General features: G+C 40.6%; 1 protein-coding gene across 3 annotated transcripts; it reads right to left on the minus strand.

The window, feature by feature from the left end:
- LOC109475645 (lamin-B1-like) lies at positions 1–11,127 on the minus strand. Of its 3 annotated transcripts, none has more exons than XM_019776387.1 (19): positions 10,888–11,127; positions 9,401–9,510; positions 8,928–9,112; positions 8,409–8,499; positions 8,086–8,183; positions 7,448–7,541; positions 6,983–7,168; positions 6,693–6,818; positions 6,310–6,530; positions 5,982–6,174; positions 5,415–5,647; positions 5,034–5,220; positions 4,312–4,437; positions 3,871–3,966; positions 3,578–3,693; positions 3,007–3,179; positions 2,750–2,841; positions 1,972–2,130; positions 1–1,262 (listed from the first exon to the last, which is right to left on the minus strand). In XM_019776387.1, the coding sequence occupies exons 2-19, from the start codon at positions 9,500–9,502 to the stop codon at positions 1,119–1,121; spliced, it is 2,622 nt and encodes an 873-aa protein (XP_019631946.1). In that variant the 5' UTR covers positions 9,503–9,510; positions 10,888–11,127; the 3' UTR covers positions 1–1,118. The 3 variants fall into 3 exon arrangements, with proteins under 3 accessions (XP_019631946.1, XP_019631948.1, XP_019631949.1); XM_019776389.1 differs by having other exon boundaries at positions 2–1,262; positions 9,467–9,510; positions 10,888–11,126; XM_019776390.1 differs by lacking the exon at positions 1,972–2,130 and having other exon boundaries at positions 3–1,262; positions 10,888–11,124.
- Positions 11,128–11,395: the final 268 nt, after the last annotated feature.

The following is an 11,395-nucleotide window of genomic DNA, read 5'->3' on the forward strand; positions in this document are numbered from 1 at the left end:
TGTGATATTGTGTAATCTTCAGTCCCTGTTTGGCCATGGGGTACAGAGACATATCGTTTTAGGTACATATTGTCACAGGTCAATGAAACAGTAGAAACAGAGTACCTTAAACATACAACAACTTTATTGAATGAATCAGACACATTTTGCATATATACACAGAATCATAATGTATCTTCTTGCAAAAGATGTAGTTCTCCATATACATGTACTATCTAAGAAATTTGTTTTGGATTCACTTTATATGATAGTAGCAGCAGACAAAATACATGTACACACAAAATGAAAATAAAGAACATCAATAGTTAATGCACATAATTATCATCAATGTTGATAAAAGAAGTCACAGGTGTAGTTTCTGAAACAAAACCATCAACTTTATATAGAATTGTCAGAGATCCTCTCTGTTGGTTGAACCTTCAATTAATAATATATTGTCGACTATATCAAGGTACAAGGGATAATAATTGGTTTTAGATGTCACAATCAATGCGCTGATCAATAAAATGTACACTACAACTTCTCATTTCAACCCTTTCTAGTTTTGGCAGTTGATAATTATAACACATGCCCAACAATATATATATACATACATCATGCTTCCCCAAGTATCATCAATATACATCCCAACAAGCCATGAACATTATATACAAACTTTCAAATAAGAAATCTAGTTAGTTTTCACATACATGTATCTATTGGTTTCATTCAAAAAGCTAATCTCCCTACTATAAAGTATAACATCATGTATAAAATAAGATACACAAAATGGATAATGTTATTGTTGTATATGTACCAATATCATTTCACATCATATGAAATGTATATGAGAAGAAAACCTTGTATAAGGAATTTTATTACATTTCATTTATGTGTTTTATTTGTTTCAAAGAACAACTCTGGTTTGGAAATAACTTTTTGATCAACTAATTCATCTTAATAGGATTTACTAGTACTTTTAAAAAAGATGGCATCTTATAGATTCACTTATGTCATGAAAGGAGGTCTCTGATTGGTCTGCATCACTGTCCAATGAGCATTACCTGGATAGATGGGTAATCATCACTAGCCAATAACCATTCATCATTGCATCTCATAGAAGTTGGATTCTCTATACTTCATGGCCCAAAGCCAGAGTGCCAAGGAGACACAACTGTAGGAGGGTAGGTCATGAAGTCCATCCCCTGGTACTGGCTTTTAGCATAACGCTGCTGCAGTGGGGAGGTGAACGGGCTTGGTGGGCCATAGTGCACAGGGTCGGCCTGAAAATGGGAGAAACAGGATTAATTAAGATTAGAATTATTCTGAATTATCAAAAATCTCAACAAATTTAATAGCACACTGCAAAGAGTTTGCTGCTAAAACAATATACATGTTACAATGTACATGTTTCAATACAAGTCATCTGACCTTTTGGCAAAATGTTTTCTGACCAACACTGATAAAAGATCTTGTCATGGGTGTAATAGTTTTGATGTGTGATGACAGATGTTTGACTGTTAACATGTTTGTTAGAATCATAATCAAAGATGACAGAATCCCCTCAGGCAGAACCTTCAGAAATTACATACAAACACAGACAGGCAGACAGACAAATAGAAGCAAACACAAGCAAAGAAACATTACTTCATGCCCATGGGGTTAAGTTATTTGCCAGAGAAAAGTCAGGTATGCACAAAACATGAAATCAAGACAAGACAAAAAGAAGAATAGACATATTTAACAACATTTAAGTTTTACTTTTTACAAAACGCTTATTGACTTATCAACACACAAAATATTCAGTTTGTTTTTAAAATGGTCATCAATATGGTTTTGCACACCTTAAAAGAGTGGATGTTACTGGCATTTATTGAAAATGGTCAGCATGTAAAGGATATTTTTGATTAAAAGTAACAAAACCCTGCACAATCTAATGCACTAGAGAAGAATCTGGATAACATGTTATAATAATATTGAATGTTTGCTGACCTTTTGCTGTTTACCAGATGGAGGTAACGAGGGGGGCGGGGCAGTGGGGGGTTGGAAGCCGGAGTTATGTTGACTGTTAATGATCTGCATGCCGGTTTCATGCTGCTTGGAGGGGGGGAGGAAGGTGCCAGGGAGGTGCACACGGATCCCACCCTGGGACTACAGGGGACAGAAAACACAGTCAGACCAGGGAATGTCATCCCACATTTAGAGGAGTAGTATTTGAGAAAGAGATCATAGTTGCTTATGGGTGATTTTAGTTGCCACTACAGTACAGAAGGAATAAGTGACCCACTAGCCAGTGCTATTCCAATTAAAATGGTTTGGAGGGTAGTTAAATCTTTTGAACCCTAGTCTACTTATTTTCATTTTTTTCAAGATCCACCTTCTTAAATTACAGACAATTTGCCTTCTAAAGCATGAAATTGAAATAGCTTTTGGATGGATGCTTTGATTGTGGGAATCAGAGGTGCAATAAAAGGGACAGGGAATAAGATTGTACTATCAGCTTCTACATTTAGGTTTGTGACTGCTAGACAAAGGAAGACAGGGACATGAAGAAGCTTGACACATTTAAGAAAACTATCATCAAGAATTTTTAGAAATAGAAAGTGACACTTTGCAAGCAAGATATTAAAGAACAACAAAATGCAGATTTTAGTTGCAACTGTGAATGTGATGATGTTTACAAGACCATTCTACAGTCTGTACACTTTTCAGTAATTCAACAAAGCCAAAAAAATGCCACATTTGGAGAAAGACAAAACATCAAACTTACAGATTTAGTTAGTCGGTTGGTTCCCGCGTTAGCAGGGATATATTTCCTGAGAGGGGCGGAGCCTGCACGGGCACCTCCTGCATACAGGGTACCTGGGGAGAAACACAACAGGTTTTACCAAGGAAAACAATACTCATGGTGATGGTATTTAAGTTGATGAAAATAAAGTTCACATCACAACATTGTTGGTTAAAAATAGTGCAGCCAAAATTAGGGAAAAGGTTGTTTTCAGGTATTCATGAGTGCTGGTGTGGTACCTGGCAGTGGGTCCGGTCTGCCGTTCTGTGTGCGGGACTGTCGGAGCGCGCTGCTGTTGTCGTTCCCCATGATCAGCGCCCGCTCCTCTCCGTACTGCGGGTGGGTCGCCATGCCAGGGTGACCTCCGTGGGGATGTTTGTCTGGGGACAGACTGGGAGGACTCTCCTTCTCTCTGCAGTTATCATGGAGAAATATCACAATGAGCTGAAAGTGTTGACCTACTACTATACGCCACTTTCACAAGTTTAACAAAGTCATCAGAAAGTATAACTGTCAGGGCTGTTTCATCAGTTATGATGGAGATTGAAAGTCACAATGAAATTAGTCTGACTCTCTAGATAAGTAGAGTAGTGAATGTTTCATCCTTCCAAATGTTTTTAAAGATCCTAGTGTCTCCACCTCTTCTAAAAAGAAGAAATCCCAGGTAGACTGAATGTTTCAGTTTTAGTTCTTGCCCCTCTGTTCCCAGAGAACAGGACCAAACAAAAGAATACCATCTAGTATAATGTCTACATGTATTAATGAATAAAATTTAAAACTTAATAAAAGAAGAATTTGTGTGCACTGTACCTTCTGAGGAATGGGACCTGTGGCTGCTCTCGTGATGTTACTCCGCTGTGACCGCGGGAATTCTGTCGGTCTGTGTTGTCACCAAAGGGACTGCTGAACCTCTGAGTTTCCTTCTCCTAAAATAAGAATCAAAAGTAAGTATTGGACATTCAACTACACATACCTCTAAAGCTCACAGAAAGATTTCTTAAATGCACAGCAACTTTCAATCCCTAACCACAGGCGATGTGGAAAGTATTAAGAACATTTTGCATAAGACGTTTGAACTAAAACTTCCAGCAGGTGTAAGTTACCTGGTCTGTGCTGTTTTGTTCCCCCTCATCGTCTGAGCTGTCGTAACTTGGCACGCTCTTGGCAAATCTGTGAGCAGCTGTTGTCCATGCAATGGCCTGGGGAAAATGATTTCATCAAGTACATCAAAGTTTGGAATTCCTTCTAATGCCCAGTTCTAACACAGTGATATTCAATAGATTTTGACTATCAATATATATAAAAAAAATACCCATCACTCAAACAAAAGGGTTAAGAGCGTGCCAATTTAGTAACATTAGATACATGTACTATGTAAGAAAGAGGAGTTCAAACCTGAAGGAGGTGAATATATAACAAACAGAGAAGATGTAAATCATGAAGTATTCATACTCAAGTATTAGACTCAATTCCTAATCTCCTGTCTCAATTCCTAATCTGTAAGTACCCGGTACATTGTTTTTATATGTAAGAAACATAAGTACCTGTCCGTTGGCTTTACACAGAATAGTGGTGCACTCCGGCCCTGTTCCCCACTTGTGCTGCTCCTTCCACAGGAAGTCTGTCGGCGGGTTGTGTCGTGCTGTGCTCGCAGCAACTGCTGCCCAGACCTGGGGATATATGGCAAACCAAGGTCAAAGTCAGAATGAAACAGGTCAAAAAGACAAAACACATTTAGATCATCAGCCATTTGCTTCAATGTTTGCTATTGTTGACTAGAGTATAAAATAGTATAGAATATCTGAGTATGAAATATCAACCAACCAGCATTACAGAAAAAAAGATAGACAAAGTTTCAAACTGATAAAAACTGGTGAGCTGTTAGCCAGACTTATAGCTAATGAGTATCAAAGAAAAGGAAGGTCTAATCCTGAGTAACCTTTGAACTAACCAGGAAATCAGCACCAAGGACAGGGAAGATCATAGCCTGAATAACCTTTCAACTAATCAGCCAATGAGCACCAAGGACAGGGAAGATCTCAGCCTGAGAATCTTTGAACTAATCAGCCAATCAGCACCAAGGACAGGTCACAACAACCATTCAATCAACTTTGCAGCAACAGTATCATGGATTGCATGGATGGTTCAGCAAGATACTTTTCCAAACTTAGATAATGGCTTGGAAATAGTAATATGGAGATAATAAAATCATGAATGTTGACAGTCTTTCTTAGGTTTGAATGAAACATCCTTTATTCTAACTCACCGTAGCAGTCTGTGCTGCCTTCAGCCGTGTACGTGGCGGGAAGCGGTACACTGCGACAGGATGTCCACCAACGTTCTGTTGGATCATGTACCCGCCAATCTCCTCATCAATGTTTGTGGCTTGGTTAAAGATCCTCACAAAATGGCCGTCTTGGTTCACTTCCAAGATCTTCAGGTTCCCAGTTGCACTGTGAGGACATGACACACCATCCATGTTAGACACTTCATGAAAAAGAAACCATTTAGTTCTAACCATTTATAATACATATCTGTATTACAATTCTGACTCTTGAAGCAGTTTGTACCTGAGATACATGTCATAATCTTTTATGACAGCAGGTCATAAAAAAGCTTATGAAAAAGAAATGTCCTGTATACAAACCTAGTTGTTGCGATGTGATAGTCATGAGAAGTGGATGACCACTGTGGTCGGCCGCCAGGGGGGCTGGACTTGGGGTGGACCTTGGTGAAAACTGTGTCCTTCTTCAGGTCGTTAAACATGGAGTCAAAATAGTCCCGACCCTGTCCCAGAGGTGCCACAGGGGTCGAGTGAGGTCGTGGAGGGAGTTTGGAGATGTCCGGACTCCTGCCATGGTTGATGTCACTGTCGTCAAACTGAAATGACATTTTACATTCAACATTTGATGACATTAACTACATGGTCAACTAAATTTAAAAGAAACAAAAAATATTTCAACTCCTTCTAATATAGATGTCCAGAGGTGAAAATATGATATCTTTAAGGATGAAATTAATTTTCCCACATTGGGGCTCATCCATTCACAAAATTCACAACAGAAGTCATTGGGGAGAGAATGAAATCACAAGTACAGAATCAATGGTACATTTTCTGTAAATCATTGTCCCGTGTAATGTGACATCAGTAACTCTTATAACTACATATTTTCCCTTAAATAACGACATATATCAGCCTGGACATGACACTTACCCCCCTGGGTGATGCTGTGATTGGTCCGACAGGCTTACTGCCCATGTGTGGTGACGCCAGCTGTCCAAAGCCCGCCGGCAGCTCGCTGGGGTGGGCGGGAGATCTGACGATCGGCGCTAACGGAGAGGCAGAGCTGATTGGTGGGATGGAGGTGACTGATATTTCAGGCTGGCTTCTCTGGGCAACCTCGATCCTGGGGAGATAAATCATGTTGTTAGAAAAGCAGATGCGAGTAATTTTCCTCAATGACACATCTTTACAGCAAATTAAATCTTGCAGAAGTTCCTTGATGATAAGCCATTTTTCTCTAAAATCGCATGTTTCCCACCTTTTATCCTCGTCTTGCAGCATGCCTCTCAGAGCCTCCATCTCCGTCCTCATGGGTGTTCCCTGTGCGGAGACGGGGTCGACCTCCCTGACCTTGGCGATGAGAAGGTCCTGCATCTGGCGCAGTTTGTCCTCCATGTTCCTCAGGTGGGACCGTGAACGGAAACGCTCCTGGTCCAGCGACTCCTGCAGGGACCTGCTCAGCTCCTCGGCATGGGACAGCTGTGGGGAATATGGTGTCAGCATTTCTCTTTACTCTATATATTGATCAGCAAAACTTCGTGGCTACTGTAAATTGTGAACTGCAGTGGTTTTATTTTGCAGTAGATGGAAAGGGCAGGCTTTCAGTGTTTTAAATTTGCAGATAAAACAATTCTGTAATACCTTGACCTCTAGGCTCCTGATCTGGGACCTGAGATCATTGACTGTGATGAGCAGTTCTTGGTTCTCATTGGTCAGCGAGGTGATGGTGCTGTTGGACACTTCCAGCTGCTGATGGAACTCACGGAACTGGACAGGCACAAGAACACTGGTCAGCTTCAGAGGCAGTGTGTTATTCTCAAACCATTTTGTCTTAAGAGGACACAAATTTCTTTAACTGCACATCCAGAACACAGTGGAAGAGAGAGAATAATGATTGACAGACCAATAGAACAGCTGCCCTGTGTACTCACTCCTGCATTATACTTGGACTCCACCTCGTCCTGGTACTTCCTGATGTCTGCGTCACAAGCATCCTTCACCTTCTGGATGATCTCTGCAGCGTTCCTGTCTCCTCCACTCATCTCACGTACTTTAGACTCCAGCGCCAGAACCATGGCCTCCGACCCCTCCAGACGGGCCTTCAGATCATGGGTGTCCTGAAAATATGATTATGGTTGGTTATAGATGCTCTAAACAATAAAACCTTGGAACTTAGAACCGCCAGGACATTCTTTGGGTCACTTCAACTTGAGAAGGATCAAAGGACTGAAGCTTGTTGGTAATTAGCTTTACTTTGTGTCCCGAAATAGGGTATTAAGATCTTTGGTTATACTGGTACTATCTTTTCAGGGTGTTTATACCATTGCAACATTTTATGACAACAAAGTATGTTGAACAAAAGCAAGGAAAGAACACAAAGAACATTGTGGACTTACTGCTCCATGGATCTGGTCTCTGAAGGACAGCTGCTGCTGCATCCTGTTGATTTCCTCCTGGGCTTCCATCCTGCGTAGTTGCTCTGCCTCCAATCTGCCAATCAAAAGTAGCACACTTCAGTTAGGGGTTATCACTGACGTCTGTATAATACTAATATAGAGTAATACGTAATTTTATGTGTGAGTCTGAAATTCACACCAATCACCACCTGTGCTGAAAGTTAGTTGGTTCTAAGTTATGCTACTTTTTTTTCTGTGATTTGGGGCCTGGAAAAGTGAGCTTAACAGATCATCCCACCTCTCTGGATCCGACAGTCTGTCAGCAAGGAATAAGCAACAACACTGTTACAGTAACAGTTTTATTTCCGTATGATTTCAATGTAAATCTTAAACAGTAGTAAAAGTCATCATCACAGAATTACAAGAATCACCTATTATCTTAGGATGGAAAATGATTGACCCTCTATGGAAAACTGCAATCTTCAAAAAGAAAATATTGTGAAAAGCCTTGTTTAGTCACTTATCAGATTGCTAATTTGACAACAAAGTCTATCCCAGCCAAATCTTGGTAGATGTATCGACTTTTCAGCCAATCCAGGCTTTAAATTCTTTTTCTACAAGTCAAAATGTTGACTTACTTCCTGTTGATTTCTTCGTAGCTCCTGCGGACGTGGTCTAACTCCCTCTGTTGTGACTCCAGGGCGATGGCCGGCTGCATGGCAGCAGTCCGAGCACTCTAAAGATGGGAAACGGAGGACTTGTAGGATGCAATCTTTGCATTAAGACAAACAGGTATTCAGCTAACAGCTAACAAAATTTACAGGTGCAACTTCTGATTTCCAACTACAATTATACAGATAGACTAGACTTCCATTTTGATGTAACACACTTACTCACTGCCTGGTTTCTCATCCTGAACATGTTTTGGATATCCCTTACATCACACAGTGTGAGTTCTCACCTGTATCTCTGTATCCTTCTGTGCCAGCAGACGTCCACAGTCATTTAGCTCCTGCTGTTGGCGGGAGATCTGCTGGTTACTGATGTTCACCCTGGGGAGGAACAGGCAGAAAAAACAGTTAGGACATCAAAATAATTTCAGTTCCAACCTGAATGTAAGAGACAAAGCCTGAAGTGCCAAAAAATACTTACATAACGAGAGGTTCTTTTACTACTTTCAAATGACAGTACACATGTACTTGCTTGTGTCACTTCTTTTATAAGAAAAAGTTACTGTGGAACTCTCTGACAGTGTCTGACAGTGTCAGTCTGACCATTGAAGCCACATGAGATCAAAGGTAAACTGCTGTTTTCTCATTTCACTTTCCAATCTGACTTTCTGAAAATTACTTGAATATAAAACATCGTTGTACCATTGAATCTGATACACTGCATGTGTGTAGAGTTTGGTAAAGCAAAGCTTGACCATACAACTAGCAGTCATAACTGATGGCCATGAATAAATGGTGGCACATCTGACCTGTCCTGAAGGTCATTGGCGAGTCGTGAGTTCTTGCTGTTCTCGATCTCCAGTCGTGACCTGTCCAGGCTGACCTCCTGTAGCTTTCCCCGCAGGTCCTCCACCTCGTGTTCGTACAGGTTCCGCAACGTCACCATCTCCTCCTCAAAGATCTTGGTCTGTGCCAAGATGCTGGCTGTGTCATTCTGAGGGATTGTTGGAAAAGTAATATTGACTACATCACTACTAGTGGTAACTTTGTTGGTTCATGGATATTTTGTAACACAAGCCTTTTTGAAAGCAAAGTAAAGCTTTCAGATAACACTTTTATACACTACTTTTGTTGTTATTGCATGCATATACATGTACTTAAAAAAAAGATATCATGATTTTGAAAATAACATCCTTAAAAACCTGATGTTATCAACATGCAATTTTTTCTTTGGTTAAAACCATTATGATAATCCATGCATGCACTCAGATTTATCGTCCACCTGTTCAGTGGTGAAACGATGACGGTTCATGTAGGAAGCAAACATGTCGCTGGGCTGCGGACCCACCTTCTCCTGGTACCGCGGTGACAGTGACGTACTCATGGCGACTCCTGGTCAGGCAGGAACACAAAGAAAACACGGTGTCAGGGACTGGGAGTGGTTGGTAAATAACCCATTGCATTCAATGAGGCATACACTTCCATTACATACCTGTCACCATAATAGTAGAGGTTTACTTTGGGGAAACATCAATTGAACAAAGCTTAGCAAAGGTACTGTAAGATGAATCTAGAACATAAACATTTCCTTTTTTTATCACAGTGTATGAACCAAGACTATAAAAAGGTATTTCAATGAGTAGACAAAGCTCAAACCTTTTTTTGCAATCAATAAAATCTTTATATTATACTACGGTCAAACAACTAATGGATATTGATTGGACAAAAGTAAATACCACTTTGGTTTCATAGCTGGCTGCCCTTGAATCAGCATAGAAAGGCAAACTAAATGGCTGGTACAGAGTTCAACTCCAGAAAAAAAGAATGAGACTTTTATTGTGATAAATTGAAAGGTCATTTCAATACAGATCTCAGCACACAGTCATTTCGAACAACATCACTTGATTGATTTAGTAAACATTCCTTCAGATGGATCACTTGGTTACTTGAAAAGACATGCCATTTATTGATTTCATTGCAGATATAACAATGATTTCTGTGTTACTCTTATAAGTGATTGAAAAAAGAGACTGGACTGATTGCTAAGACCCTTTAGTAAGGGGTAAAACAAGACATTAACATAGTGATGCAACAACTTTGGGTTCCCAGGATTTTCTTCTGTTTGTTTTGACGAAAGCACCATGGCAGTGAAATCACATTTAAAAGCTTTCACACGGCTTAACCTAATAACAACTGCAACACAAAGAAAGTGAAAAGACACGAACAATCATGTTTCACAACAGGTGGATAAAGGTGCATTGTTACCTACATGTATGACCAGGTAAGAGCCTAGAAACACACCTGTCCGTTCCACCACTGACAAAACTTGACTGGGAGTTTGATTAAACAGTGTCAAGTGGATGGCTTACTTCTTATTTCCTGCTCTGAATTGCCTTTTGAAACAGTACTATTCACTGAAGGGTCTGGCAGAAGTATCCTCACCGAGGCTCACGAGAGAAATGTGATCTCTCCCTAAAACCAACTGAGACATTATACTGGTCGGTACCTGTTACACGTATACATGACATTCTTTCCTTGGGGAGTTGAAAGCTTTACATTAAAAATTCATGCAAATTAGAGGTATGAAATTAGTATTTCATGGGACTATAACCACGAACAAACCACCGAGCCTCCACGGGCGTGTATATAATGGTTTGTTACAAGACGATTAGAACACTTGTTGCTGTGATTTGGAAGGTCAGCAAACCGGTTAGTAAAAACGACGCAAACTTCTCGACATACAAACAGACAAGAAAATCACATACTCACCGTTGTGGCTTTTTCTCTGTGCTTCTTCAGAGTCTAAAGGGCTTCTCCGGACCCTTATTCCACTTGATGTTGGGTAGCCGTGCTCTTGTGGGCAGCCAAGTGGGAGTGTTTGCTACGGGAACTACAGCTAGGTGCTTTTGTTGTCGGTTGCCAGGTGCGAAGGGGACGGTGAACTTTGGCCCGGGATAGCGGGACAGCGGGGGGCGGTGCTATTACCGCTGCAAAATGTAAAGCCGTTTCGGCCAGTAACAAAGCATTCGAGGTGTGTAAACATTACTGGTGGTACAAAATCTAATAAGCAATGAAGCAATAATTTTTTAAGCAAATATCCTCAACATGTTGACACAAGAAAGCAATTTCAAGGTGTTCTATGACTTACGTTTGGATGACGAATTTGACAGGTGGCGGGAGTAAAATGACCTGAGTGAAGCGCCCCCAGCAGACTAGCAATAGTACTGCACCATACATGATCAGTCTTGAAGCGAAGGCCGCCTGCACTAAAATGAGG

Source organism: Branchiostoma belcheri, unplaced genomic scaffold (assembly GCF_001625305.1).
Source record: "Branchiostoma belcheri isolate BF01 breed outbred unplaced genomic scaffold, Haploidv18h27 scaffold34, whole genome shotgun sequence".
In the NCBI taxonomy this organism is placed as follows: Eukaryota; Metazoa; Chordata; class Leptocardii; order Amphioxiformes; family Branchiostomatidae; genus Branchiostoma; species Branchiostoma belcheri.

Excerpts from the sequence above, each read along its gene's own strand:
- LOC109475645 (XM_019776387.1), bottom strand. The coding sequence starts at position 9,502 with ATGAGTACGTCACTGTCACCGCGGTACCAGGAGAAGGTGGGTCCGCAG. Across the intron at positions 5,648-5,981 it reads TCACAGCATCACCCAGGGGG|TTTGACGACAGTGACATCAA; the intron begins GTAAGTGTCATG and ends ATGTCATTTCAG. Across the intron at positions 3,967-4,311 it reads TGTGTAAAGCCAACGGACAG|GCCATTGCATGGACAACAGC; the intron begins GTACTTATGTTT and ends CATTTTCCCCAG.